Raw genomic sequence first — 27,768 nt, 5'->3', positions numbered from 1 at the left:
AATTATGATCCTTCAGTTGATCTATTGTTCATTAATGGGTCATCAGAAAAGGTCTCACTGGAAGAGTAGTCACCAAGCCATTATAGCACCATCAGTAATGGATTGCCCTCCCAGAATGCAGATGTCATTATTGAAGCAATGTGGGATTATCCTGAGAGAAGGAACAAAAACTAGCAAACATGCATAGAGCTTTAATGTCCCTCATGAGGTATTCCTGAAGACTAGTTAAAGAAATGACAAACGCGCGCGCACACACACACACACACACACCACCAAGAGGCGTCTTAGTTACATACACACAATACAGTACTTAAAACATGGTACAGATGGTTTTACTGAAGACAAGACTTCAGCATAGTCTTCAAAGTCTAGCAGTGTTCAGGGGATTTTTTTAAATGCCTCAAATGAAAACTACAAAACATCACACTGGTTGTTTTATGGTTTAAGTAACTTTATTGAAGGGAAACTAAAAAGAAACAGAGCGACAAGTTGATTATCAACCATCAGCTTTGCATCATATTTTAGGGCTACAAGAAGACAGTGTTCGAGTGGGTGTAAAACTAAGAGCTCAACTACTGGCTTCTAAATAACAAAAGTAGAAAGCCTTTGAGGGGAACCAAATTTTTTCCAACTGTTCAACCTTACAATCCACTTAATTTGCAGAAACATATCAGATAATATAGCCTACCTTTATTAACATGCATAAAATACAACATTGAAGTTCTTACATTGGTTTCTTTAACATTGATATATACTGCTGTGCTTCTCTGTACACACTTTGATAGTGGAATAAGATACACTTCTTTCCTCAGATAATAAACTTCACTTACTATGCATCAGAAGAACAAACTGACATCGCACCGGTCCCTGGAGGCAGACAGGGTCCACAAAACAGTTTCTTCATTGTCACAGATTTATATTTGTTTTTTTCCTTAAGTGCAGCAGAATACCACCAATTTGAGAATTCAAAATTTACAACAATGGCAAAACACAGACTTTGCCCCAAATGCTCAAAGAAGCCCGGCCTGTGACGAAGTATCAACCCCAGAGGATCCAGCCTGTCTACAAGTGGATCAGCGTAGGGTTGATGCTGCTCAGCATGAGGAGACCAGCTGCATCAGATTCTACCAAGTGTGTGCAGAGTAAATGACTATCATCACCAATTTTGGGTTGAAAACTCTTACCGGTGCATGCTCAAGCCGAGTCTATAGACCACGATAGTTTTCGTGATTTATATACATTTTTTAAAATTTGAACTCTGTATAAAAACAGGAGTCGAAACTTTACAGAAACTGGCACAAGTCCTAGAGAGAAAACACTATCTTCTTATGAGCGCGCAGGTGGGAAAAGGAGGGGTAAAATGCTCTGATTAACCAAAAAGAAAAATTGAAACAAAAGAAAAACAAAAAAAATAATAATAATAAAGTGAAAAAGTAAAACAGAATCCCAAAATTTTAAGTTTGAACCAGCAACCACATTTTCACCAGCGTTCCAAACGATCCCATCACATTGCGTATTTTTGTGTCCATTCTTTTGCCATTTTGGTGTATCTGCAAAGAAAAAAGGGGGGCAAACATTAACTTCACCTATTTAATACAAAAATTCCTGTCTTCAAGTCATACCCAAAATATCAGCAGGATTTCTTCATGCACCTGAAAACACTGCTATTTTTTTTTTTTGAAGGCCATGCCAAGTTAGCGCCCTAACTGATCACGTCCAGATTAGCACAGAAATAAGATGTTTAAAAGACCAAGTCTGAAGCAACAGAACTTTTTTTGGAGGGGGATGGGTATACAATCCTTTTCATGCTGGAACTAGCAGCTGTGTGCATGCAAAAACAATATTGTTTTTGAACTTTGTCGAGTGATGAGACGAGCCATCATTACTACTCTCAATATCCATGTTCATACCCAGATTAAATTAATCCTATTATAAAAAGGACTTTAACACTACATTTGGATGGTTTCAGCTTACTTTGCTTCTCGCCGGTTTTAGGAAGTTTTATTTCTTGTTCCAGCATTGAATTAAAATTTGTATTCGTATCCCCCCCATAGTGTATCCTCCGAATCATTTTTCAAACCACATTTACACTGATCTAAGTGGGAACTGGTATCCATTCATTTTAATCTCATACTAAAAATTGTTCTTCACTTGGGAATAATCCTGTACAGTAAAATCATTTGATAAACATGACATGTTATACTGCTGGTGATATAACTTCCGATGCAGACTGTTGCATAAGCAGTTTTCTCACACCACACTGCAGCCCTGAACTCCGACATTACCTTGAGAAGCCAAATGCAAGAACGGAATTTAAAAAAAAAAAAAAAAAAAGAAGAAGAAAGAAAAAAAAAAAAAGAAGAAGGGCGCATTGTCAAAACAGACATTAAATTGTCAACCCTGTAAAAGTCTGTGTGATGTCCAATTGGGCGCATGTGAGAATAGAGTGGGTGTCGGGTCCTGCCTCTTTCACGCTCAACCCCAAAGCACCGCCGTCTAAATCATATTGAGTATTTCCGCAGCGAGAATGCATCTGAAGCAGACCATTTCCTGTTGTGTGCTACATGACAAAGGGCAACTTAGACAACCTGATTTTTCTCCACACTGTCCAGAGTTCATGTGTGGGGAGAGGGAAGGGAAGAAAGGAGAAAAAATAAAATAGAAGCCTTTGACATGTTTGAAAATACTGGCCAATTAGCAACGCGCTTAACAAACCTAACCATCATATCACATTTTTTATTTGTTTATCAGCCCTGCCTTAATTTTAGACATCAAGCTCATGAATTCAGCCTTTTTTGACAGCCAGCTGTTGCAGTGTCCTTAAATGCATCACCGTGAACATTTTTCCACAATGCTGTGACATCTGTTGAACAATGCAACTGACAAATGCAGGCAACCCATGATTAACTGAGGGATTGTCCTCAAGTCTCTACAAGTTGATGCTAGAAATCATACCAAAGAATGAAACTTGTGGGGTTACAAAGAAGGAAAAAAAAAAAAAAAAAAAAAAAAAAAAAAATCTTGATTTTCCTCTGCCCTGTGTTAGCGGTACACCACAATACTCAAGTGTCCATTATATCCACAGGCAAAAATTTTCAGTTAACTTGTTTATTTCCAGCAGGAGAGTGCAACTGCAGGAAATCAAGGTGCACATAAAAATCCAAACCCACACCCTGAGAGCAGTGCAGGGTCAATAAGTTATTCGGCTCGTAGAGACAAAGATTAGTACAAGCAGCTCATTTTAGTCACACTCTTTAGAACAGATCCAAGCCTCTAGTTATGTACTGAGCAGAGCATCACAACATATCCGATCATTTAGCACTAGCCAAGATGCAGTGATGGCTCTTGGCCTTACCCTAAAGCATGGCATACTTGACTGTCCACTCCTGTGCTAGTTTATTGTACCTAACAGGATAAAACTAGGTTTTATAATATACCCTAGAGATAAAGGTGAATTTGACATCAATGCAATCAGCAACTTTGAAACCGCAACACTTCTTGCAAACACAGCACCATAAAACTCTCATGTTCCTTTTTGGAGACAGAATTGGTCAGTTCACATGTTTAGAGGTTAGTTTTTCCACACATATTTATACTTACTTCTGACTATCTGTTTTGTAGATTCGTGCGATCTCTGGCACTAGCGGGTCATCGGGGTTTGGGTCACATAGGAGTGAGCAAATGGAGAGAAGAACTGCAAGGAACATATGGATGCTAAGCATTCTTTAACATTTATTATATTTTAGATGGCTTTAAAAAAAAATTAAACACAAAAAAGGGAATGTTTAATTTCCCTTGACATTTCAATTTATTTACACGATTTATATGAGCATTTTAAGGTAAAGAAATGGTTTACCATATTCTAAATTTTAAACTCAAACTGTAGACATTAAATATTATTAGTACAGGTCTTGCTGATCCAAAAAGCAGGGAAATAAATACCTGGTAAAAATATGGGCCTAAGTAAATTATACAAGTTGGGTGTTAATGAACAGATGTCCTCATACCTTTAGAAATAGTAAGCGCAGGAGACCATTGTGATCTGAGAATATCCAGACAGATACTGCCGTTACTGTTAATATTTGGGTGGTAAATTCTTGTCGTAAACGCAACCTGAGAGAAAAACAAACAAAAACACTGTGAAAAGCTATACAAAACATAGTGACAACAACATGTCCGTGTTATGCAACTCAGAAACTTTGACACTAGGCACTGACGTGTGACGCTCATGACTGTCAAGTTCTGGAATGACAGGTATTACTTCATGTAGGCTACTGGCCAATGTTCATGGCGCAAGAATCACCAGGCCCTATTTACTATAAATGTGGTGTTTTTGAAGATATCTTCCTCACTCAAGAGCTGTTCAGCATTTTAAAGTATAACAATTGGCCCTTGTTGTTGATACTTTATGCTGTAAACAGGACATTTTTTCATACTAACAACTGCCTACAGCACGACAGACTATTTCCATATTTAAGTTATCAAAACAGGAAACTCTGCTTAAGGTTTGACCAGTCCAACCACAGTTACCTTGGGGGGTTTGAAGGGGTAGTCTGTTGGAAAATGAATCGTCAAGAAGAAAACACCTCCCTGATATGGACTGTCACTCTGATGGAGAAAGAAAAAAAAAAAAGAAAGAGAGAAAGAAAAAAAAAAGAAAAAAGGGGGGGGACGGGGACATTTACATATTTCAGAAGACACACAGCTACTCATTATCAAGTCAAATTTCAACCTTTATTACAAATACATTTTAAGCACTCGGGAACACTACTCCAATGCCAAATTTCAGCACCGTGCTGCCATAAACCTGACAAGGGCAACAACTGTGTCATAAAAGATCTACTTACAGGCCCCATGATTGTGGCTTGCCAGTGAAACACTGCAGAGAACAGAAAGTAAAAGTTACAAAACAAGAAAAGGTCACAGGTATGTGATCTGACAGGAACTAAGGTTTCCAAACAGACCTCATAGCTTCCCAGTAACACAATTTCCCTGTTTCAAAGTCAATTTTAATATCCCACTGTAAATTTTCTAAACGCAGCAGCAACCAATTTCTCCACTTTAAATCAACATCCAAATGGTTTTATAATATTTAAGACATGTTTTTAAATGCAAATATGCTAAAGTTTAGCACATGACAGCATTTCAAAAATGAAAAATTGTTCTTTTTTTGGGCTGCACATCTCAAATGACACATTAGATAATATCACCTTAGTTGCAGATTTTTGCCATTTTATTTTTGATGAAACTAAAGAAATGAAATAAAGAGCAGGTTTGGGACACTTACTATCATCACCCACTGGGCCAGCTGAGCACTGTGCTGGAGGGTCACGAGCCAGGTCGTTAAGCTCCTATGAGGAAAAACAATAACCAGTTAGACAAAAGTAACAAAAAATGAGTAGATGTGATCTAAAAAAACAAAAATCTGTCTATAGGCGTGAGCGCCTTTTAACATCATTGACATACATGCTGAAACCGAGACTGCGGTGGTGAGGGGTGCTACCTGACAGGTGTGTGCTTAATATATTTCACGCCATCCTCACTTCGGGTTTCATCACCCGGCCACTATGCTCAAAATTCAACTCCATGCAAAGTTATTGAGAACCGAGCATATACCGTGTATAATATGACACGTGTTGTGTTATTTTTAGGGTATACACTATTTTAGAGTGAGGTGAAGGCCACAGCCCCACCCTAGCCTTCCGTAAACTTACAAAGAAGTAGTGTCTGATTTTCTTGGAAGAAAATTCTCGTAAACAGCAGAGTGAAGGAATGAAACCAGATGTCAGCAATTCGAGTGTGTTACTCCATTCTGTTCCTGCCAGTTTCTGTCAATCACGATTACAGACCAAGAACAAATACGATGACATACCAAAGAAATGTATCATGAAGGCAGCTCTGACTAACAGATTTCAGGGACTGATATGAGTCATGGACCCTCCAACATGAATTATTGCCGCTTTAATTCATAACTAAACGACTTATAATTTACTAGCGAGTACAAAGAATATCAGGTTAAAAGTTTCGTATTACAGTTAGGCAACCTTCAAACATATGTGCCTTCGTGTAAAGGTATGAAGTGTTGGGAAATTCATGCGGCCTCCTTCCGCCGTCAAACATACATTCTCTACAAGTGAAACTGCTAACGTTAGCTGACCAGCCCAACATTAAGCCGTGTTGGCCCGTGCTAACCGATTCAAGTAGTAAAAACCACCATTAATTCACTCAAGTCAAAACACACCAAAGTCTCCTTAACATTTTTAAATAAAACGAGCTGTAAAGTTAACACATCTTCGAACATGTTTCGCCGCCTTGTTTCGAGAACAGCGGCTCGCTGCATTGTGGGAGGCTAGCGGGACTAGCTTACACAGCTAGCCAACCTTCACGACGTTATCTTACCTTGTGAATCCTTTTCAGAGCCATCCTGTCTTGGTGTTCTGCTCTCTAAGTTGGCGGTGTTTCGATCCCAAACGAAGAAACAGAGATGCTTCGCTCTCGGTGAAATAACTGACGGTAGGTCAAACCCGACGGCTTTTTTCCTTTCTCTGGCTAGCAGAGTTAGCCGGCTAGCAACCTCAAACTACGTATGCGCGGTGTTAAACGTCAAATGTTGCACACTCCCTCAATAACGCTCACTTTCCTCGTGAATTACACGTCTTATATCGGATTAAACCTAACCCAAAAATCAATGCCGAATAAGTGCGAGTGCCAGGTGGCGTAACCCGGTCGACAAAGCTCTCTTCTGCTGTTGGTTTCGGTCGGTGCCGCTGGCCAACTAGCGTCAGTCTACATGTATTTGAAGCTTAGTTGTGAAGGCGGTGCAGTCGGCTGCTGAGTGACGGGGCGTTTGTGATGGCACATTGGTTCCTGCTGCTGAAGAAAAACAACATACATGCGAGACCAGCCGTGACATGCCAGTCTTTAGTTACTGAAAGACACAATTAAACGAGAACACTTTTTAGGATTTTTGTCAAGTAGTGATTAAAAGTTGCCCACATGATCACAGCTTCAACCACAAGTTGTACAATTTTAATCGCGTTAATGTAAATCAGGCAGTATTCATATTAATCCAAGTAAATAAATTATAACGACGCTGGATTACCAAACAAAAGATTCTGAACCTCAAGGGGGCTGTGTGGTAATTGCTTTGTGGTAATGTTTTTTCCAAAGGAGACATTTTAACATTCAATAGCAGGAAAAGACGGATGCAATTTAGGCCATTAAGCCTAGTGTTTTATTCAAGTTTTTGTTACTCAGCCAGTGTTTATAGATCTAGTGGATCCCCAGGCTTTCTGAGGTTTTTTAAATCAAGTCATCTACAAAAAAACATGTCCATATCTTTAACTTAACATATTCTTATTTGGTTTTTTTTTATCTTATTTCTAAGATATATGTATATGTGTGTGTGTGTGTGAGTACAAACAGCTGATTCATAAATAAAAAGACACCTGCTGAAGCTTTTCTCTTTGCCACATTTCTTTCACAAAAATGCTACCCAACCTTGAGCAAGAAAACTGACATGAAAAGAAAACAAATGTGATTTCTCCAAGAAAACATCTTTAGTTGTGACCTGCTAAAATTCAGTAAATACTAATATAAGATCAATGCTTTATAGTTACATTTTTTTATTAAACATGATCTTTATTTAACATTTTTTTTAAAGTTGTACATTTATCGAACACAATTTAATCTCATTATTTAGTCGAGATACACATTATTTGTTAGACCAAAGCACATTCATTATACTGTCTGGCATTTCCCCCCCCAATCTATTGGTTCACACAGAGAAGCCAAATGTTTTTAATTTCCTATTATTGAGAATTATGCTTTTATACCCTTCAAGGCACTGGTACAGGGCAGTCAGTCACTGGTGTCTGTGCTTCTACGTAGGCTGAGCTCAAGGCTCTGTGGAGCAGGTTCAACCTCTCTGAGGCTTTCTGAGTCTGAATATGTGCAGCTACCTTTATAACTTTGGGCACGATCAGTGCAGAGTTCTGAGTTTTTATTACACGATTGGACAGATGATGGACTGTCAACAAGTGTTTTTCCACTTGAGATTCCCTCTTGATTTTTCTCTGTATTGTTTGCCTCTGGTGAATTGAAGCGCTTCCATGATTCAGGTGTCCCATCACATCTAGGACTGAAATGAATGCTGTCCTCAACCTCTGCTAGTTCAGAGGCAGACTGGCCCTCTGTTGTAACAGTTTTCAGGGTAGATGGCAGTATGGAGTCCTTACCACTCTCCTCAGCTTGGTTGGGCGTGTTGGGAGGATTTTTATTTTGAGGCGTATGAGAACTTGAAAGGTCCCCTGAACGCACTGCATGGACACATTCAACACAGTCCCCACTGGGGCTGTAATGAAGACCCTGATGGGCTTCACTATTTTCTCCATTCTCAAAGCTTTCCCTTCCCTCCTGCTGCTCAGTGTCATCAGGAGTTACACTGTTGCTCTGTGTCTCCTGCACTGTTGCTGTATCCAGCTTCTGATCTCCCTCTGGTGCAGCTGGATCAGGCTCCGCGTCTCTCTGAGGTGGGGCGGCCGGGCTGTCAGCTGATGCCTGGCTCTGACCAGGCGGTGTCGGTCGTACCGTTTGGTGGCACATGGGGCACGTCTCCTGAACATACAGCCATTTGCGGAGGCAGTTAGAATGGAAGAAATGTCCACAATATGTGATCACGGCAGAGCTCATTTCCTGTAAAAAAAACAAAAAAAAAAACAAAAACATAACTAAAAAAATAAAATAAACAAAATGCATAGAAAAATGATACATAATTATCAAACTATAAAAGTTTATATTAATATAACAAGTCTGTGTATTAGATAGGAATATTTATTTGTATCATATGTGTAAATATTAGGTTGTATAAATAGTCAAAACATCTATATAAGAAGAGCTAGACAGGTGTAGGAATTATTAAGCATTCGCATCCTCCTACTTCCTCTTATGAACAAAACTTTGTTTTTGTTGGGTCCCCCCCCCCCCCCTTTCATTTCTTTATGAGATGTTTATTTTTTCATGTGACTTCTCTTCATTTACCTCTAATTTATTTTGCATTAATATCAGTCAATTTAATAGTTTTCTTGTCCCCCATCAGCTTACTTCTATCCTGCTTTAACACAGGTAATACATTTTCCATGAAAGTCAATAAAGTCTTATCTTTTACAGGTAAAATGGCCTGTATTTGTATAGCGCTTTTCTAGTCCCTAATGACCCCAAGGCGCTTTACACAACCAGTCATCCACCCATTCACACACACATTCACACACTTTCACACACTGGTGATGGCAAGCTACATATTTTCTGTAGGAATTTCCTTGATGACTAACTACTGACTACTAGAGATTAGAGATGGCACGATACCACTTTTTTATGTCCGATACCGATACCGATATCATAAATTTGGATATCTGCCGATACCGATATGAATCCGATATAGTGTTTTTTAATCAACAAAACTGTTTTTTAAATATCTTGCTGCATTTTGTATAAGTTCATACTCAAGTTTAAAACAACAACTACACTAAAGCTATTCTGTTATACCTGTATCCAAAAAAATATTTCATAGTTCAGCAATACTGATCAATCTAATAAACTTAAACCTACACCATCCTCCCTATTCTGGTATTTTAAAGAGTACTTAGCATATATATTAAGCAACCTAACTAATAGGGTTCCAACTCCCAGCAACAACAAAAATAAATAAATAAAAAATAGGGAACCACCCCTCACGCTCCACCTCATGATGCTTAATCGACGTAATCAACCTTAATTTGATGCAGTGTGAAAAAAAATGCACAGAAATCAATTATTTTTCAAGAAATATTAAATAGATTCAACATCTTTCTTCAACAAAATTGCAGACTGCACAGATGGTACCTTCCCAAAGGAAAAAGTACTATAGCTTACTAGGGTATATATATTAGACTTAATAGTTACTATATACAGTAATGGACTTCTATTCATTTTACATCAAATTAAAACTTTGGCTGTCAGATAATTATTTATTAAAAGCTCGACATTTTAAATGAGAATAAGAAAGAAAAGTATGTCTTTGTGCCCCCTTTTCCCTGTTAATGCCCTATCAGCCCCCCTGGCTAAACTTTGCTAGATCCGCCCCTGCACAGTTACCAGCGTCAGCTACGTAGAAAAAGATCCTCGAGTAGAAAGTAATATTAAATACATTCTAACAATAGCTGATCAAGCTTAAACGTGCTGCTGTTGTTCAGCCGCTGGTTTCCTCTTTCTGGTGCAAAGTGGGCCAAAAGCAAACTAGAGACACGGACTCGCGACAGAAAAGCCGATCAGCTGATCGTTAAGCAGTTTCATGATTGAAGTAGCAGCAAGAAGAGGCAGTCGTTTGTTAAGCTTAACGCAGGAATGCTTTACAAACATTCAGAGATGGACTTACACACTTGCTTTACTTCTCTCGGGATAACTTTGTCGGAGATGAAATGCCGGGTTGCTAGCGAAGCTCCAAATGCTATCCAGACCATCGACAGGTCCCGCATGCCACAGCCGCTCTATCACGTGATGCATACTGCTCCGACGTGCTAACGTTCTGAGGTGAGTTACGGCGTGTTGCAAGTTTTGTGAGGTGCTTTCGTGATATTTAATGGATCGGATTACATTTTTTATTTTTCTCCGATATCCGATCCAGTAATTTAGGTCAGTATCGGACCGATACCGATACGTAATATCGGATCGGTCCATCTCTACTAGAGATATTATTAACTTGTTTTGACCAGAAAAACAAACTCAAGGCCAAAGAAGTGTCCTGAATGCCAAACTGGAAAAACAGGATTAACAAACTTCAAAAACACACACACACCAGCTATTATATATGCAAAGTAGTAGTCATAACAACAAAAGGGGAACACTGTCAAAAATCAAGTATCAACCCATGACAACTTTTAATTAATGCCCCAATACAAAATGACACACTGATTATAATAAGTAAAACCTAAGGCACCTACAATAACCTGACAACTTTTATGTTAATGTAACGATACTGTAAATTAATTTTGGCCTTCAGCACTGAACAACTAAAATGCATCATCATCTCTATCTGGGATCATTTTATTAAACACTCTTTTTATATTGTTTAAATAATTTTAGCAAACTTTAGCAAAAATGCCTTAATTTACCATGGAAGTCAAAGTATTCAGAGAAAAAAACAACTAAATTTAAGTATATTTTATTAAGCAGGCATTTATGTATTTTCATAAGTATCAATAATGTAATCAAGAAAGCATTTTGTGTCTGATATGGAGGTGAACTGAGGGCACATTTAGCAACTCAAAGCCTGCCAGTCCTCTTGCTACATAATCCACACAGTCTAATTATTAACCACACCTAAGCATGGCGTGTCAGCCACTTGAGATTTGAGGTTTTCTGTTGAATTTTTAAATGGATTATTTTGTGTAACATGCACAAATTTTACATCACTGATGATTGCTTTTGGATTAAATTGTTTTTGGGGTTTTTTGAAATCATGAATGCTGAAATTTGGAAGAACAATTTTCAAAAGCCAAAACTCACAAAATGTGATTCCACAGAGTTAAATGTTGTTGGGGGTTTTTCCCCTCATTATTTCATAGCATAGTTCTGTGTAAGACTTGAACAGCAACTAAAAGAGGTGATGGTTTAGAGGAAACAGAGGTCATGATAACCCCAAACAAACAAACAAACCACCAAACCACCAAACAAACAAACAAACAAACCACAACAACAAAAAAACCCCAAAAACATAAAAATTAAATCAGGTCAGATAATTGAACAAAATAAGTAAAAAACATAAAAAGCACCTACTTAAGTTCATTGGATGCTTTGTGTCATTTTGTGCAGAAACTACACAAGTTTGAAAATGAATTTTCACAGCCAAATGAGGATTAGGACTGGGTTTGAGGTTTTATAGTATCTTATGTTGTTGGTTCTCAGCTTTAACCATCTTCTAAAAACAAAAGCTACAAGGGTAACTGACCTGAAAGCAGATGGCGCACACATCATTGTGCTCCTGCAGCTGCTGAGCTGTGGCTCTGGGCAGGGAGTTGATCTTCTTAGCTGCTTCCTGTCTGAGCAGGAAGCTCCTCCAGCCAGACTGAGCTCTGAGCCAAACGTTAAAATATGAGTGGATGATAATGACGGAGGCACCCATCCAGCTCCACTCTCCAAAGAGTGACTCCCAGGTGCCATAAGCCACCACGCACAGTGCCACAACAAACTCCAACACACGGCTGACAGCGTTCACCCAGTAGATCACTTCGTCCAGGCTCTCAATTGGGTCGCTGCGAAACAGCTCCACCATGAAGAGGGAGTAGATCAGCATAGTGCCTGTAACCTGGAATAAACAGTCAGTCTTTTACATGTGCAAGTCAGCAGTCATCCTCCTCTCCCTGTATAAATCTACAGCTTCTGCCATGTTAACAGCTTCTTTGTTTTTCAGTTTGTGAAGGTGACCTTACGTTGTCTACTAAATGCCTTTTTCTATTTATGACTATAGGAGGTGTCACATTAGTGTTACTGCACAGGTGTACAGAAACAGGACGATGTCACAAAAAACAAACAAAAAGGTATTAACTATGTAGACATGCACTACATCTGACCTCCAGTGGGTGGAGCCAAAGTCATAAAATTTCTCACATTCAACACTGCATTGCTGGGACATGACTACACACATTTACAACTGGAACTAAATGGCAACAGTAGTAGTCCTGTTTTAAATGTCACAGTAATTAACACCAGTGATTTAAAAGCATATAAATAAACTAACCCTGTATTTCAGTTTCTGGAATATCTGTTACCACAGCTGCATTTAAGATTGCTTCCTGAATGTATTCATAACTTAAAACACACTAAAAAGAGAGAGAGAGAGAACATAAATACTTCCTACCTGAAGGGATGTAAGCATGCAGCTGGATACTAGTATGAGGAGCCAGAAATCCATGTGGAAGAACTGGGAGATCTTGTAAGCCATAAACACTGGGAAAACCAGGAGAAGCAAACACATGCTGAGGCCACGGAAGTGTTTCCACAGACTCCTGGAAGCACATATGAAGGAGAAATTAATGAAATCGGGAATAAGCTTAAAAAAGAAAAAACACTGTTGCTGCTCTTACCTGTTTCGTGATGCACCCAGTGCGAGAATAACTGGATCTGTTATTTCTATCATTGACTGCAGGGTTGAGGTCACCACGATGAAGAGGATGATGCTGAGGAGGAAGGTGCGCTGCAATGCTTGCATATCCAACAGGCCTGTCTGAATGGCGAGGAGGAGCAGAGTGACGCCCTCAGTCACACCTCTGAGAACAAAAACGATCAGGAATTAAGATTAAATAAAAATAAAGGAGGTACAGCACAGAGATACAGCTTACATTATCAGTTACCTGTGCATGACATTCTCGTTCTGAACAGCGGCAAAACCTCCCAGGTAAAACTTGCATAGATTGAGCAGCCCCAGAGCCAGATAGGACACCATGAAGGTCAGACCCAAAAGAGAGTATGGTGTTGCACAACATTCAGAGACACTGTAGGATTCAAGCAAATGAGAAACCGATGATGTTCATATTGTCAGGATTAAACATATACAAAATGAAGGGAAGGTAATTAACACCTTCACACCTTGTGAGGAGGAAGAACATGATCCCATGATGGGTTATTGAGGTGCCAGCGGACATGATGTCTGAGCACAGCTGGACAATGAATAGAATAAACCAGAAGACGCTAAAGAGGACTGGGACAGCAAACTGGTTCCACAGAGAGATTCCCACACCCAGAAGTCTGTACAGCTCAATTACCTGAGGAAAGGAAACACGATAAAGTCCGGAATGTTAAAAAACAAAACAAAAAAACAAACCCACAGATTTTTACATTTATATTGTTCATTAACTGATTGTTTTCCAGTCTAGTATATAATCAAGAAAACCAAAAACATAATTTAGAAGTTTAGTATACTTAATAATAACCAAATAAGAGGTGATTTTGTCGACAGAAGACAAAAACAGTCCAGTATGAAATATGAAAAATAAAAAAATTAGAATATCAGAATAAGAGAACCTCCAGGTGAAGCAGCTCAGAGTAGGCAGCCCTTGCAAGACGGTATGGCACAAAGATATTTGACAGCAGGAACACGGCGATTCCCACTCCAGTCAGGCCCATGGAGAAAGTGTTGACCGTTAGCAGCATGGCATGAGGCGTGGCGCAAAGTCGAGCCAGCAGGGGGAGCATGTGAGCAGAGAACAACCACACCTTTTTGGTCTTCATCAAGAAGGCACACAGTGTGCTGAGAATAATCTGACCTGGCAGAAAGTAACAGTACAGCTTCACAACGGCGAACCCTTAAAAAGTAAATACAACAGATGCTTCCTGCATTATTTTACAACTGATTACAGTTTTTGAGGAATTTAAGGAGAACTTTGATTTGTTAAATCTTTTTGTGCCACTATTCTGAGTGCACGTAAAAAAATTTTGCAGGTTCAAGTGTTGCATTTTCAGGAGAAATTTATTTTGAGCGAAGAAAAGCTAAATTTGAGTGAACAAAATTCATAGCTGCGTGCAAAACATGCATTTCAGACCTTTTTAGAACGTAGGCCTATAGGAATCGAAAGCTTTCTAATGAACTTTCTAACTAATTACATACATGGTTTAGTACTCACTAGTCATTGCAGAGACAAATCTGTTGAAGGCCAAAGAATCACGATACACTGCTCCTTGATAACCGTACTGTAGCTCTTCATGAACATAATCCCTATAAACCAAACAGAAAAAAAATCATTTTACAATCACATGTAAACTGCATGCTTTTGTTTAGAGTTACCCCTCATGTCTTTATACTTTGCTATAAAAATGGGAAACAGGTGCAGCAGCTTATTTTAACATGTGCAAACAGTATATCAGGCAACAGCAGACTTTATACAATTTGAGCATTAAAAATCAACATTTGGTGTAACTGCCTTTATTCATCAACAGTCTGAACTCTAAGACAGGCTTTCTCATCATTTCCTAAAGTAGTCTTCAGGAATCATCAAAGGACTCCAGTCACCCCAGCCATAAACTGTTCAGACTGCTTCCATCAGGAAGGAGGTTCTGCAGCATCCGGTCCCGAACCAGCAGACTGAGAGACAGCTTTTTCCATCAGGCCATCAGACTGCTGAACACGTCATAGACACCTCAGTTTCACTACTGGAACTTCAACATTATGCACTCCACACTGTATATAAATGCCACTTGTTCTGCACATATTCAACTCTGTATATTTTATATATTTTATTATTATTATTATTATTATTTTTTTTTTTACTATTTAATTTGTAAAAATGTGTATACACACACACACACACACACACACACACACACACACAGGAAAATATTTAGTATACACATCCAGAAATGCATACACTATTATATATTGTACATATATTTATTAGTTTCAGGTTGGCCATTCTTGTATTTTGCTCGTTTGTGTTGTTGTGTTTGCACATCTCTGTTGCTTGTGGGGCTCGCACACAAGAATTTCACTCGCATGTGCTGTGCCAGTGTGCCTGCACATGTGATGTGACAATAAAAAGTGATTTGATTTGATTTGAATAGTTCTCTAGGCTTCTTGGAGGACATTTCAAAGCTTTTCTGGATGTTGACTTTTTTTGGGGGTTCAAGTTACAATTTTATCAATTTTGACAAGATCACCAGCACCACTGACTGAAAACCATGACAGAGTCTCTAGAATATTTCACAGATGGCTGTAGACGCTTACCTCTCAACTGACTCCCTCTGTGCATACTAATTATTCCATAATACCCGTTGCCACTAAAGTCCCATTCTTGTGCCATACCTAAGCCTTTTCTCCCTGTTTTGCTTCCTTAAGAATGGCTTCTTGACAGCCGCTTAAACCATTTTTGATGAGAGTTCAGCAAACAGTACATTGAAGGGTTATGCTATATCTCACAGGTGCTGTTTCAGATCTTTGCTTGATTTCTTTTTGTACAGTTCTTAATGACATGACTTTTAGAAATTGTCACTTACTGCATCATTTGTCCAGTTCCCTCATCTTTTTTAAGAACACACTGCACACCATACTGAGATATACGAAGTGTTCCCATAATAACACTTTGACAATAACCATATGTGCCTTTTTTAAATGTCTGAATGATTCATACGTCAGCGTTAAGTGGCGGCACAAACAAACACATTCCTCTGAGAATGGTCAAATACCAGGAATGAAAAATGAGTGGTAAAGCAGCCGATGTCCAAAAACAAACTTTGAAAAACCTCAAGAAAGCATGGAGAGCTACTGCTAAAGACTGCTTTAAAAATACAAGAAACTCTTTAGAAGGAAAAAGGAAGTAAAATGTAAATAAGTGAGAGGACACTCAAGACTTTTCCATAGTACTATTAAAAAAAAGCAGGATCATTGCAATTGCTGACACCTTTTGTCAGAAAAGCTGATTCAATCGAAAAAAACAAAACAAAAAACCCCCCCAAACATCTAGGAATTGCAACAATAGTGCCAAAGGATCTCACTTGGAAATCTGATGCCCCATGTATAGGAGGAGGCCGGTGAGAATATGGAGGTAGAGTGTCACAATGTGTCTCAATGGAAGGATTAACACCACCATATTTATCAAATGACCTGGAAGACAAAGAAGAATGAGTGTGATGTTTTTATGCGTTTGATGCACAGCTAAAAGCACGCAAATATTATGAAATAGAAAAGATACTGTCACTTATAAATGTCTATTATCATTTTGACAATGCTGACTCTCCCCATCAGGCTGACTAAGCTTTCAAGAGAGTCTAAAACCACATGAATAGTTTATATTTAACTGGGTTTTTTTTTAAGTCATGCCGATGACTTAAACTATGTAGTTTTTATTGAGGATTTCATTGATTAAAAACTGTTAATATAAGGTTTTGAAATCTCGTATGTCCCGCCAACAGTCCAAAAGTTAAACAGATTCAGTTTACGGTTACACAAGCCAGGTAAACACAGGAAATCCTCACACTATGACAACCCAGAAAATATTATGAAATAATTAATCAGCTACAGCTGCATATTCCACAACAGAGAAACAGAATAAAAACAAGAATATTTATAGTGTTTATAAATGTGATATTATTCCGTTATTCTAATCACCCAAATGCTGCTTTTCACAGGACCCTTTTCAATATTTTTTATTGGTTTCTGGTTTTCAAGAGAAGCAGTAAAACATAGTAATGCACGTAAGACTTAAAAATGCAGATCATTTTCAACTTTTTTTTTTTTTTTTTTTTTTAAAGGTAATTCTCTGTAGGTTTTCTAATTTTCACTAGCTTTTATTTGGATAAAGTCTGTGTCTTTTAAGATGACAAAGCAATCTGAAGTAACATTTTGATCAGGGGTGGACAGTTATGTTTCACAAGCGCCACATGGGAAACTGGGGCTGATGTGAAGAGCCACAATAATCTTATAAAGAGATAAAACTTGGTTTTTACCTCTCAAATCATCATGGGCCCCCTGCTCATTCATTTCTGATTTGCCAAAAAATATAATAGTCCAAAGTTCAAACATATATAATGATAGCTGTAAAATTTTAGCTTAACTTTTGACATACTTATCAAGTTTTCCTTCTTTCTTTTTTTTTTTTTAGAAAAACAATTGACCTACTTCCTGCGCGTTTTTTTGCACTTTGAAGTCAGAGACCACAAATATCTTATTGGTACTTGTTTTGTTTTTACGTCTTTCTGTATATTTTAAGCTGTACCTGAATTATCAGACTCCTCAAGAGCAATGTGCATGCCTAAAAAGTGGATCTTGAAAATGAAAAATATGCATTTATTTATGACAATTATTTTCTCAGCTATGATTAAAATATGAATTGGAAGCACCAGAATTTGGTTTCATTCAGATTTGCTCAAATCAGCATGAAGGCGGAATGAAAATAGAATTTTCTTCAATATTGTGACTAAGAATTTCATGTTAAAAAGTACTGCACATGATTTATTTTACATTATTGTGAAATATAACTACAAACTATTCATGTGAATTTTATTTATTTACTTTTTTAAAGGGTGGCTTTATTTTTTTTTTGTAAAACATACTTTAACTAACCAATACCCATTCATGTCTCTAATGTATCAGTCCTAAAAACTCTGTTTGAATAAGATAGTCATATCATATTCAAACACCAGCTCAGATTTCAAAGTGAAAAATATTTTTTTAGAAAAGGCCTGAAAGTGTGTGGGTGGGCCAGTTAAAAAAATAAACATATAGAAAAATATTTTATATACAAAGCAATAAAAATTCACATTTTGAAACCATAAAATTTTCAGGCAAATCAGAGGTGGTTAAGCAGAAAATACTCTAAAAACAATATGATTATTTAAGATGTAATGACCCAATTAATATTGAGTAGATTTGAGTTCTGCTTATTAGTGCAGCCCTCCACAACAGTCCCACTTTCTCATTTGCCCCCTTGGGAAAATTAAATGTCCACCCCTGATTTAGACCACCACAGTAAACTCCAGTAAAACCAAGACTAAGGTCATTCTTCTGAAGCAAACAGCTTTTTGAAGGAGGGCGACTCAGTGTAATTCTTGTTAGGAGAGACAAATAAAAGCCATGGAGCTTAACATTAGAGAGATTTACTTATTCTCCCAGCTCCTTACTTGATGAAACTTACCAATGTAATACATGTTCCAGATGACATACTTGTATTTGAAGAGCATGTCTTCATTTTTTGCCTTGAGGTGCTCCGTTACACCTTCAATGTCACATTTGTAGAGCAGGTCTAGCACCAGTATGCTCGGCACCCTGAGAGCAACGTTGGCCAACACTTCCAGACGAGGCATCTTGATTTAAACCAACTCCCACCCCCCTTTTTTTAGTCAGCAGAGTGCTAATGTGTCACATACTGTTAACTAACAGTTTCCCTGTACAGGACACAAGCCCCCAGCACCTTCACAACTATTTTGCTCGTCGTCTTGTCATCTGGAAAACACACAAAAACACAAGTTAGGGTGATGAGAAGAAACCTCTTAGCTGCCAGGCCGTTATTTAGCTGCTTTTGCGCCTCATTTCCAGCCACTATTATTTATTGCTGGATAAATGCATGAGTACTACTGCGAATTAAACACATTTTAAAGTAGATACTGTGTAAAAAAAAAAAAAAAGTGACAGTGGTACACTTACTTCGCTCAGTGACAAACATCACAGCCAAGCAGCCATTTGCTAGCTATCGCTAGTTGCTGCTGTTGCTGCTTTCGCGGCGGCCAATGACATGTTTTGCTAGCAGTGCGCTCAAATATAGTTTAGTTTTTCTCTAACTTCCGCTTCTCCGAGATAAACGGAAATAACCGTCATCAGAAAAAGCGAAATTAAAAAGCTAAAACCATGATGTCAGGGTTAGTAAAGACTCTTCAAATGCAATGTTATGATTCCAGTGGCTTGCGTGGCTATTTCCTGTCCTGACGTCACGTCGAAAGGCACCAATCAGGTTCAAGTATTTTTGATTTCAAAATAAAAGTAACGTCTTTCCACGACGGCTGTCACTACAACTTTCAGTAATGTTGACAAAAGGAAGAAAATGCATTTCGCGCTTGTACTTTCTAGAAGTGAATGCTGATTATATTTTTTTGTATACAAAAGTGCAACTTAAGTGACACAATGATCATTGCATACAGTGATGTGCAAAAGCCTTTGAGCCACGTTTCTTTATATTTCTTTGTATTTTGTTTCCAAGGGTTAGCCAGATTTTCTTGAAATATTTTAAAGTGAACTTGAGAAATAGTTTTAAGAGTTTTTTCCTTTGGATATCATGGACTGCTTTTCACCCATTTTCAGACCAGTCCGTGTACCCGATCATTTAAAGAGGAATGTTGTTGTTTTTTTGTGTGTGTTTATTTGTTTTCTTGTCTCCTAAGCCACTTTACCCTGATCTATGAGTACTTCTAGCAAAAAAGTCACCTAATTTAAGTAATGAATATTTTCATATCTTTTTCAGAGTCGAATCAAACAATAAAAATTAAAAATAATAAAAATAATAATTTAATTCCTTGTAGGAATTGTAGACTGTGACAGAATGAGTGATTTCGCTGGTCTTTCCTTACATCTGCTGTCAGACTCAACAACAGAGACTTCACAGATGACCATACACACGCACACAGACACACACACAGACACACGCATCCACACGTGCAATACCACTAAGTTTAATTTTTCTTACGAAACATAGCATTTTATTCTATTATGTATAGCATTTTATTCTATTTTATATAGATAACTGGACCTTTTCATCTGAAATCATTGTCCAGCTTTAAGAGGGTTTTTTTGGACATCATGGACTGCTTTTTACTTATTCTTCACACAAGATTTCTCCTAGTCAGTTCTCCAAGTCATTATTCCTTTTAACCAAATGACAAATTACATTCTCTGACTGTCTCTTTAGGGTCATGAGATGTGGCTCTGAAGCACTGATGCACTGCAACTTTATACACATATATATATATATATATATATATATATATATATATATATATATATATATATATATATATATATATATATATATATATATATATATATATATATATATATATATATATATATATATAGAGAGAGAGAGAGAGAGAGAGAGAGAGAGATACTTTCCCACAAACTGTATCTGCAGGTCATGTATTTGATAGAACCTCTTCAGGAACTTATTCTTTCATTGTGCTGTTTTTACATATGCAGCCTGCAGCAGCAGGTGGAGTATTTCCATTTAACTTGTAGCAGTGGATGAACTGCTTCACACAAGAGACAGAGACTCCTTGTTTTCCTTCAATTTAAGTTAATTAAATTCCCCAAACCACAATAGACATATGGGTAAAGTTCATGAATGTACAGCTTAAATATAATACAGATGTACGAGTGTAATGCTGCAAGGTTTATGTGGATATAAACAAAGAGGAATTATGTGTACTTAGTGCATTTGTCGTTACACAAACCCTATACAACATGTTACATTACATAGACAGAGCTGAGTCAACAACAAGCATATGGCTGTTTGGACAGTTAAAATTGTCTAAGCTGTGATATATTAGATTATTTTATGTGGGAAATGAAACAGCAGCTCATCTCATGACCCACTAAGACTCATGAACACAACAGCCTGATGACACACAGATAAAAGAGCTTTTCTCACAGTCATAGCACCAGACAGAGGTGGAGGAAACATGAGTCACAAGAAATAAGAGTCCCTCTGAATGCAAATGTACTTAAATAACACAAGGCAAAAAGACGTTCTGCCGAAAAGTGGTTACGAAGTTCAGAAACATCGTATTCACTGCTATAAACCAGTAGTCCAAACACACCTGGAGAAATATGAGACGTACCTGTGTGTTTTTTAATTTCCATGTCAGATCCTGAACTCATCAGGAAGACAAAGAAACAGAGACTAAGCTGCTTCTAAACTGTAAGAAGCTTGAAACCTAAACCTGAATGTTTCAAAGGATATCCTGAGTGGGCTGATATCAGATGAAACCGTCATGTACACTAGCATATTCTGACTGTTTGCTAAAACAGTGAAAACATGTACCTGCTAGACAGGAATATTTGCCTTAAGGTCAGGCTGAATTTGAACAGTTGTTCATACAAATATATCACAGTAAAGCATATGTCGTACACGTTTTCTGCTGCTCAGATGCACATCCACTACTAATTAATTTTTAATTATTTTTTTTGGGGGGGGGGGAAAGAAAAACTCCAGTAAAGCATTTACTGCACGGAAGCTGGCTCTGTCATCTCATAAACCAAAGGGGAATTTTTCATGTCATGCAGAAAACAATTACTTCAAATTATTGCTGCTGAAGGTGGTTCTTCATGCACCAAAACCATTTCATTTTTTAACTCATTGTGGACAACTTGTGCAGTCCTGTTCAAAAGAGCTTGGCACAGTAAGTCTGAATCATTATAAGAGGACTAGAAACCCCACTTGTCAAGTGCTATAAAACTACATGCTCACTTTGTTATAATAAACACATTTCTAATCATCATTTTAACAAATTTTTTGAAGGCAGCTCAGTGTTTGGTTCCCACGGGCACACACAGCCTATATTGTAACCACGCACAGATACATTTGCTGTCACAATTTTTTGCAGGACTTCAGCTGGAATTTTGGGAGGGAGGGAGGAAGAGTGAGGGAGTAAGGGGAGGTGGGACTGAGGAGGAGGGGAGGTGGATGGAGGTCTGGCTCTGTCATCTCATAAACCAAAGGGGAATTTTTCCCCCCTCACTCTTCTCCAGCAACAAAGACCAGGATGGAAAAGTCATTGTGCATGCTGCCTGCAGTGCTTTTTCTGGGACTTTTGACACACAGTGCTGCAGCACTGATAAACACCCCAGCACCGACTAAGAGTTATGCATTAATCAACTACACAACAACAACAAGGCCAACTCTGAATTGGACCGAGGCTGTGAAGGGCGAGAGCAGGGACGGAACGACTCCAGCAACAGCAGAGCCAGACATTTTCACCACCACTGTCAGAGACAAACAGCTGGACACCACGGACACCAGCAAAGAAAGAAACAAGAAAGAGAAAGACCCAAGAGACCGCAAGACTGAAGATGACAAATCGAAACTGGGTAGGAAAAAAATTACCCATTTAGTCTGATTTTTGCATGAAGCTGTGTTATGAGCTCCAATATTAACTCCATATTAATTAAAGAGGCAATTAAATTGTGATACCTACCTTTTTAAAACCTTTAACACAAATCAAGCTGTAAAAGTAGATGGAGATAATTATTGCTATTATTATATTATATTTACAATCATAGAAGGTCAAAAAAATCCCAGTAAAGTTAGTTTGAAGTTTAGTTTTAGCTTAGCTTAGCTTTTAAAAATCTCTTCTCAGTCAGTCACTTAAAGGAATATGTATTTCAGCTATACACAGCTGTATAACACTGTTTAGCATTTGTTACTGCTTGTAATACTTGCTGTTGCTCATTATGTTGGATTTAGCTGTTTTGACCTGCTTGTGACTGATGTGAATGTTATTAGTTGTTCCCTAAACCACAGAATCCCCTGCAGCTGTAGCTCTCACCTCCCTGATCTGCTGAACATTTGACTTTTCTGCACTTTGTCTCAAATTACATCCAAAGCCTCCACTATTTCCAATATCTGCAGCTTCCTCTACTCCCCGAAACAAGCAGAGCAGGGGGAGGAGGAGGTGAGGGGCCTCCAAACTTCCACAGAACTGGCCCAAGATGATCAGAGATATTTCACATAACAGCTTGGAGCTCGTTTTACATCTGGCATTTGTTTGCTTACTCAGACAAACCACAAAGAGAGAGAAAGGTTAACCCTTCCGCTGTCAATCTCAGAGCTGCTTCTGCAGAGGATCAACATGTGGAGACAGAAACCCAGAGAAGATCTTATCGCGTGATGATTCACTTTTGTTTTCCGCGCAGACTGTCCTCCCCTCGGCCTGGAGTCCCTGCGAGTTGATGACAGCCAGATTCAAGCTTCGTCCTACCAGCGGTCGGGGCTGGGTCCTCACAGGGGGAGGCTGAATATCCAGGTCAGTGGGTCAGAGGCTATTACAGACACTCATCTCTCAGCATTTTGGAAAGCATTGTTAAATTTTATTAACATAAACAAACTGCACACATTTTTTTAAAAACTTGGCCCCTTTGAAAATCAAATAAAGAAATACAACCTAAAATTACCTTTATTAGTTAATTTAGATTGACTGCTGCTTCAAAGACATGAATTTGAATGGATTAAATTTGATGAATCAAGCAGAACCAACTGAATACTATTTTGTTATGTTTCAAATGTTGTGTGTGTGTGAATCTCCAGTTTCTATGCAAAGCGTATTAAAAACAGTTAAAAAAAAAATTCTTCTGTCAACGTGCAAAATCTACAGATGTTTAATTTATCACCATAGTGAAGAGAAACGTCACCATAAAGGTCCAGGAAAAACTACAGTTACTTTTTGTCACGGTTAGAATTACTTTACTTGAGACTCAGATTAATGTGGAATAAAGGATTTGGTCCAAAATGACAAGAAAGTCCACTGGGATGTTGTAATACATTATTAAATGTCTGGTGCTTTGAAGTTGTTTTTTTTTTTTTTTGGGGGGGGGGGGGGGGGGGTTCTATTCAATTAACTAGAAATTTATTCTCGCTTTGTTAGGTTCTCTTGTTCAACTGTTTGTTAATGCAAATATCTCATTAACCTATAATATGGCAGCGTCTGAGTGCATTTAGGATGCACAGATGGTCAAGATGGCCTGATGAAGTTCAAACTGAACATCAAAATGGGGAAGAAAGGTGATATAAGTGACTTTGAATGTGACATAGTTATTGGTGCCAAATGGTCTGTGCATTTCAGAAACTGCTGATGTACTGGGATTTACCCACACAAGCACCTATCGGGTTTACACAGGATGGTCTGAAAAACATCAGAAAATATCCAGTGAGCTTCAGTTATCTGGGAGAAAATGCTTTGTTGGTGTCAGAGGTCAGAGGAGACTAGCCAGACTGCTTTGAGCTGATAGGAAGGCAGCCGTAACTCAAATAATCTTTCAGAATAGCATCTCTGAATGCACAACAAGTCGAGCCTTGAAGCTACAGCAGCAGAAGACCCACTAGATGCAAATGCTATTGGCTAAGAACAGGAAACTAAGGCCACAATTCACCAAAATTAGAAAACAGAAATTTGGAAAGACACTGCTTCATTTAAAAAGTCTTGAACATTCTTTCTTGAACATAAAAATGAGTTCACTGTACTCAAATACTCTACGTAATCACCAGAGCCCTACTCAACAGAGCACCTTTGGGATGCAGCTGAAAAGGGATATTCACATTGAGAATGTGCAGCTGACAAATCTGCAGCCACTGTGTGTGATGCCATCATGTCAATGTGGAGCAAAATCTTAGAGACATGTTTCTAGTACCTTGATAAATCGGTGAGGAAATAATGTATTTCTGTAATAAAGTGGCAAGTAAAGTAAGTGTGTATTTCTATTAAAAGTAGAGAAGCTGAGTTGGTTCAGCCAAAATCAATCCACCATTTCGTTGTACATGTACAATAACAATAAAGGGCTATTCTATTCTATTCTATTCTATAATCAGATATCTCGACTAATTTGATCTCATAATGGGATTAGCCATTCCTTTCAAGTTGTCATATTTAACTTAAATACTTATTTCTAGTGTTTATTACAGGAACTATAAATTATAAAGTATCCACCCTTTAACTTAGCAGGCTCATTAGCCAATAAAATAAAATCGATTCATTTTTTCTTCCAAGAAAAAAATGTACAAAAATTAAATAAAATAATCTGATGAATGCAGAGCCAGAGGTGTTTATCGCTGCAGCCGTCCACTCCTCTTGTTCTGCGGTCCAAAATCTTGAGTCTGGAGTCTGAAAGTAATTATTTCAAAATTAGGTCAGCACTCTTATGCAATGCTTTACAAGAAGGCCAAACCTCAAGTTTTCAGGGAGTGTTTCTTGGATTCTTTGAGACGTGCGTTTTTCTTTTTTTTCCAAGTCTGGCATTGAGGATGGAGATCTGTATGATGGAGCTTGGTGTGCCGAGTATAAGGACCGGCACCAGTGGCTCGAGGTGGATGCCCTTCATCTCACTCTGTTTACTGGAGTCATTCTGCAAGGGCGAAACTCCATCTGGAGGTCAGGTAGTATCAGGATTAAAGCTGAAAATCAAAATAATTTGTTAGCATTATGGACATTAGCTCTTCATTGAACATACTGTCCAAAGCAAAGATGGAGTGCTGTGGTATTCTTTGGCTGCCCGCTGCAATGAGCTCACTGAAAAAAATATATGTTTGTTTTCCTTTTTGGTCTATGTCATAGTTGGGACTGGGTCGAAACCTACAAAGTTCAGCTGAGTAATGACTCTGTAACCTGGCATACCTCCATGAACGGGACGCAGGAAGCGGTGAGAACTACTTCTTCTATTCTGCGATTTAAGGAACATAGATGGAAAACAGATTTTGAAGTTTCTCTGCCAAAGTGAAATATAGACTGTAAACCAAAACCTTAAGTATTGGTGCAGATTAGAGAGGACTCAGAGTGAAACAAATACAGTACGGCAAAAACTGAAATTCGGGGGTGGCCTTTAACTCATTATAACACACTATATAAACAAACTAAAGTACATAATTGATCAATGTTCCAGCATGCAGTGTGTACAAAGAAATTTAAGGTTTGACTGAAAACTGCAGTTCAAACTCTTTTTTTGCTTGACGCCACATATTTTGGAAAGTCCAAGCTCTTTCCAAGGAAATGAAGGCAAGACAAAAGTTTTCCACTTCATTTTAAAGCCATTGCTAACTCTGCCAAGAAGGTCATGTTTTCAGCTATATTTGTGTTGTAATCATTAGCACAGTGGGCCGAGCAGGCAAACCATCTGCCAAAAGGCAACTGCAGAATCAAACTCAGGCCCACTTCCTGCATGTTCTTCCTCCACTGTCCTGTCACCCCACGATTCAAGAGCTTGTAGCACCTATTTTAGCAGCAACGACTTGAATTGTTTTGTCTACAACTTTATCAGTCTCTCACATCGTTGTGGAGGAATTTTGGCGCACTAGTCTTTATAATCTTGTTGCAGTTCACTGAAGTTTGCCTTCTTAAGCTCTGGACTTTCACTGTTGCATTGCAACACCATCTTTTTCAGCTATTCTTTTGTAGATTTGCTGTGATTTTCTTGGGGTCATTTTCCTTTTGCATGACCCAATTTCAGCCAAGTTTTAGCTGTCCAACAGATGGACTCACATTTGTCTCTACAATACTTTGGTATACAGAGGAATCCGTGGTCGACTCAATGAGTGTAAGGTACCCAGGTCTCGTGGCTGCATAACAAGCCCAAATTATAACCACCGCACCACCGTGCTTGACAGTTGGTATGAGGTGTTTGTGCCGATACGCTGTGTTTAGTTTTCTCCAAACGTAGCACTGTGCATTTTGGCCAAACATCCCATCTCTTCAAAGGACATTGTTCCAGATGCCTTGTGGTTGTTCTGAGGCAATTTTGCACACATAAGCTGTGGTGGCATGTTATTTTTAGAATTAAGTTCTTTGGAAATGGCCTAATAAACATCGTAAATAAAACCTGATAAGGCCAGATTACTATTATGTTATCCTTATATACAAAACCTTAGGGTCTGCTATCTTTTTTCCATGACTCCACAAACTTATATGAACTCACATTGAATTGTGCAGCTATTTGAAGGAAACCAGAATCCTGAGACGCCGGTTCTTGGGCTCCTTCCTGTTCCCACCGTTGCCCGTTTCATCCGCATCAACCCACAGACCTGGTACTCCAACGGGACCGTCTGCCTCAGGGCTGAAATACTTGGCTGCCGTGTTCACGGTAGGAAAAAAAAACAGTAGTCGAGAGGGACACAGCATTTACTGTGGATGTTCAAATGCATTAAGATGTTGACCTCCGAAAGTCAATTAAAAGAAAATATGTAACTGGAAACATCTGCTACTTTCTTTAAGATCCATCTGACATTTACTCAGCACATGAATCAGGATCCAAGGATGCTCTGGACTTTAGACACCACAACTACAAAGAGATGAGAAAGGTTAGGAAAGTTACAGGATGAGTGGCTTTCCCATAAACACCAGGGTTTTTACTCATGCTCTTAACGGTTTGCAGATTTGGTAAAAGTTCAGCTTTAACCCTTTTAAGCCTTACACTCCAGCGTGTTTTCTGAACCCTGAAGCTCATGAAGTCTGTGACGGAGGAGTGTCCCGACATCACCCGCGTCTACACTATAGGGA

At 38.4% G+C, this 27,768-nt stretch overlaps 3 protein-coding genes and 1 long non-coding RNA gene across 5 annotated transcripts in view; 1 reads left to right on the top strand and 3 right to left on the bottom strand.

The window, feature by feature from the left end:
- Positions 1-670: 670 nt before the first annotated feature.
- On the bottom strand, positions 671-6,852 carry ube2d3 (ubiquitin-conjugating enzyme E2D 3). Of its 2 annotated transcripts, XM_085441894.1 has the most exons (8): positions 6,400-6,852; positions 5,288-5,351; positions 4,848-4,879; positions 4,531-4,608; positions 4,008-4,113; positions 3,601-3,694; positions 3,356-3,405; positions 671-1,550 (listed from the first exon to the last, which is right to left on the bottom strand). In XM_085441894.1, exons 1-7 carry the CDS (start codon positions 6,421-6,423, stop codon positions 3,357-3,359), a joined length of 447 nt encoding a protein of 148 aa, XP_085298020.1. In that variant the 5' UTR covers positions 6,424-6,852; the 3' UTR covers positions 671-1,550; position 3,356. The 2 variants fall into 2 exon arrangements, with proteins under 2 accessions (XP_085298020.1, XP_085298021.1); XM_085441895.1 differs by lacking the exon at positions 3,356-3,405 and having other exon boundaries at positions 6,400-6,848.
- Positions 6,853-7,608: 756 nt separating this feature from the next.
- On the bottom strand, positions 7,609-19,445 carry LOC146686099 (RING finger protein 145). Its single transcript, XM_085441892.1, has 11 exons — positions 19,166-19,445; positions 18,657-18,964; positions 16,519-16,627; positions 14,655-14,746; positions 14,056-14,297; positions 13,621-13,796; positions 13,386-13,526; positions 13,119-13,301; positions 12,893-13,040; positions 11,984-12,340; positions 7,609-8,694 (listed from the first exon to the last, which is right to left on the bottom strand). The coding sequence occupies exons 2-11, from the start codon at positions 18,823-18,825 to the stop codon at positions 7,861-7,863; spliced, it is 2,451 nt and encodes an 816-aa protein (XP_085298018.1). The 5' UTR covers positions 18,826-18,964; positions 19,166-19,445; the 3' UTR covers positions 7,609-7,860.
- Positions 19,446-22,242: 2,797 nt separating this feature from the next.
- The window catches only part of cpxm1a (carboxypeptidase X (M14 family), member 1a), a 15,035-nt gene continuing 9,509 nt past the window's right edge, over positions 22,243-27,768 (top strand). The window contains exons 1-7 of the mRNA XM_085441893.1: positions 22,243-22,597; positions 23,423-23,532; positions 25,511-25,650; positions 25,834-25,918; positions 27,202-27,352; positions 27,484-27,569; positions 27,711-27,768. The exon at positions 27,711-27,768 is cut by the window's right edge and continues 66 nt beyond it. Coding sequence (XP_085298019.1) covers positions 22,273-22,597; positions 23,423-23,532; positions 25,511-25,650; positions 25,834-25,918; positions 27,202-27,352; positions 27,484-27,569; positions 27,711-27,768 — 955 coding nt within the window. The 5' untranslated portion in view covers positions 22,243-22,272. The remainder of the gene's footprint in view (positions 22,598-23,422; positions 23,533-25,510; positions 25,651-25,833; positions 25,919-27,201; positions 27,353-27,483; positions 27,570-27,710) is intronic.
- LOC146686098 (uncharacterized) lies at positions 25,494-27,249 on the bottom strand. Its single transcript, XR_014916779.1, has 2 exons — positions 27,188-27,249; positions 25,494-25,673 (listed from the first exon to the last, which is right to left on the bottom strand). It is a non-coding gene; the product is annotated as an uncharacterized LOC146686098 (long non-coding RNA).

The sequence above is a fragment of the Copadichromis virginalis genome, linkage group LG19, assembly GCF_057382275.1.
Source record: "Copadichromis virginalis isolate Kocher_CV1m ecotype Utaka linkage group LG19, C_Virginalis_male_GT1.1, whole genome shotgun sequence".
NCBI classification, from domain to species: domain Eukaryota; kingdom Metazoa; phylum Chordata; class Actinopteri; order Cichliformes; family Cichlidae; genus Copadichromis; species Copadichromis virginalis.
Note: the sequence above shows the minus strand (reverse complement) of the source record. Positions and strands in the feature narration are given on the sequence as shown.

What these genes read in the sequence shown, in the direction of transcription:
- LOC146686099 (XM_085441892.1), bottom strand. Translation starts at nt 18,825, where the DNA reads ATGCCTCGTCTGGAAGTGTTGGCCAACGTTGCTCTCAGGGTGCCGAGC. An exon ending in CTGGAACATGTATTACATTG is followed by an intron (nt 16,628 to 18,656) that starts GTAAGTTTCATC and finishes TTTGTCTTCCAG; the next exon opens with GTCATTTGATAAATATGGTG. An exon ending in CTGGGTGCATCACGAAACAG is followed by an intron (nt 13,041 to 13,118) that starts GTAAGAGCAGCA and finishes ATGTGCTTCCAG; the next exon opens with GAGTCTGTGGAAACACTTCC.
- ube2d3 (XM_085441894.1), bottom strand. Translation starts at nt 6,423, where the DNA reads ATGGCTCTGAAAAGGATTCACAAG. An exon ending in ACCCCTTCAAACCCCCCAAG is followed by an intron (nt 4,114 to 4,530) that starts GTAACTGTGGTT and finishes TTTTTCTCTCAG; the next exon opens with GTTGCGTTTACGACAAGAAT. An exon ending in TACAAAACAGATAGTCAGAA is followed by an intron (nt 3,406 to 3,600) that starts GTAAGTATAAAT and finishes TTATCCTGTTAG; the next exon opens with GTACAATAAACTAGCACAGG.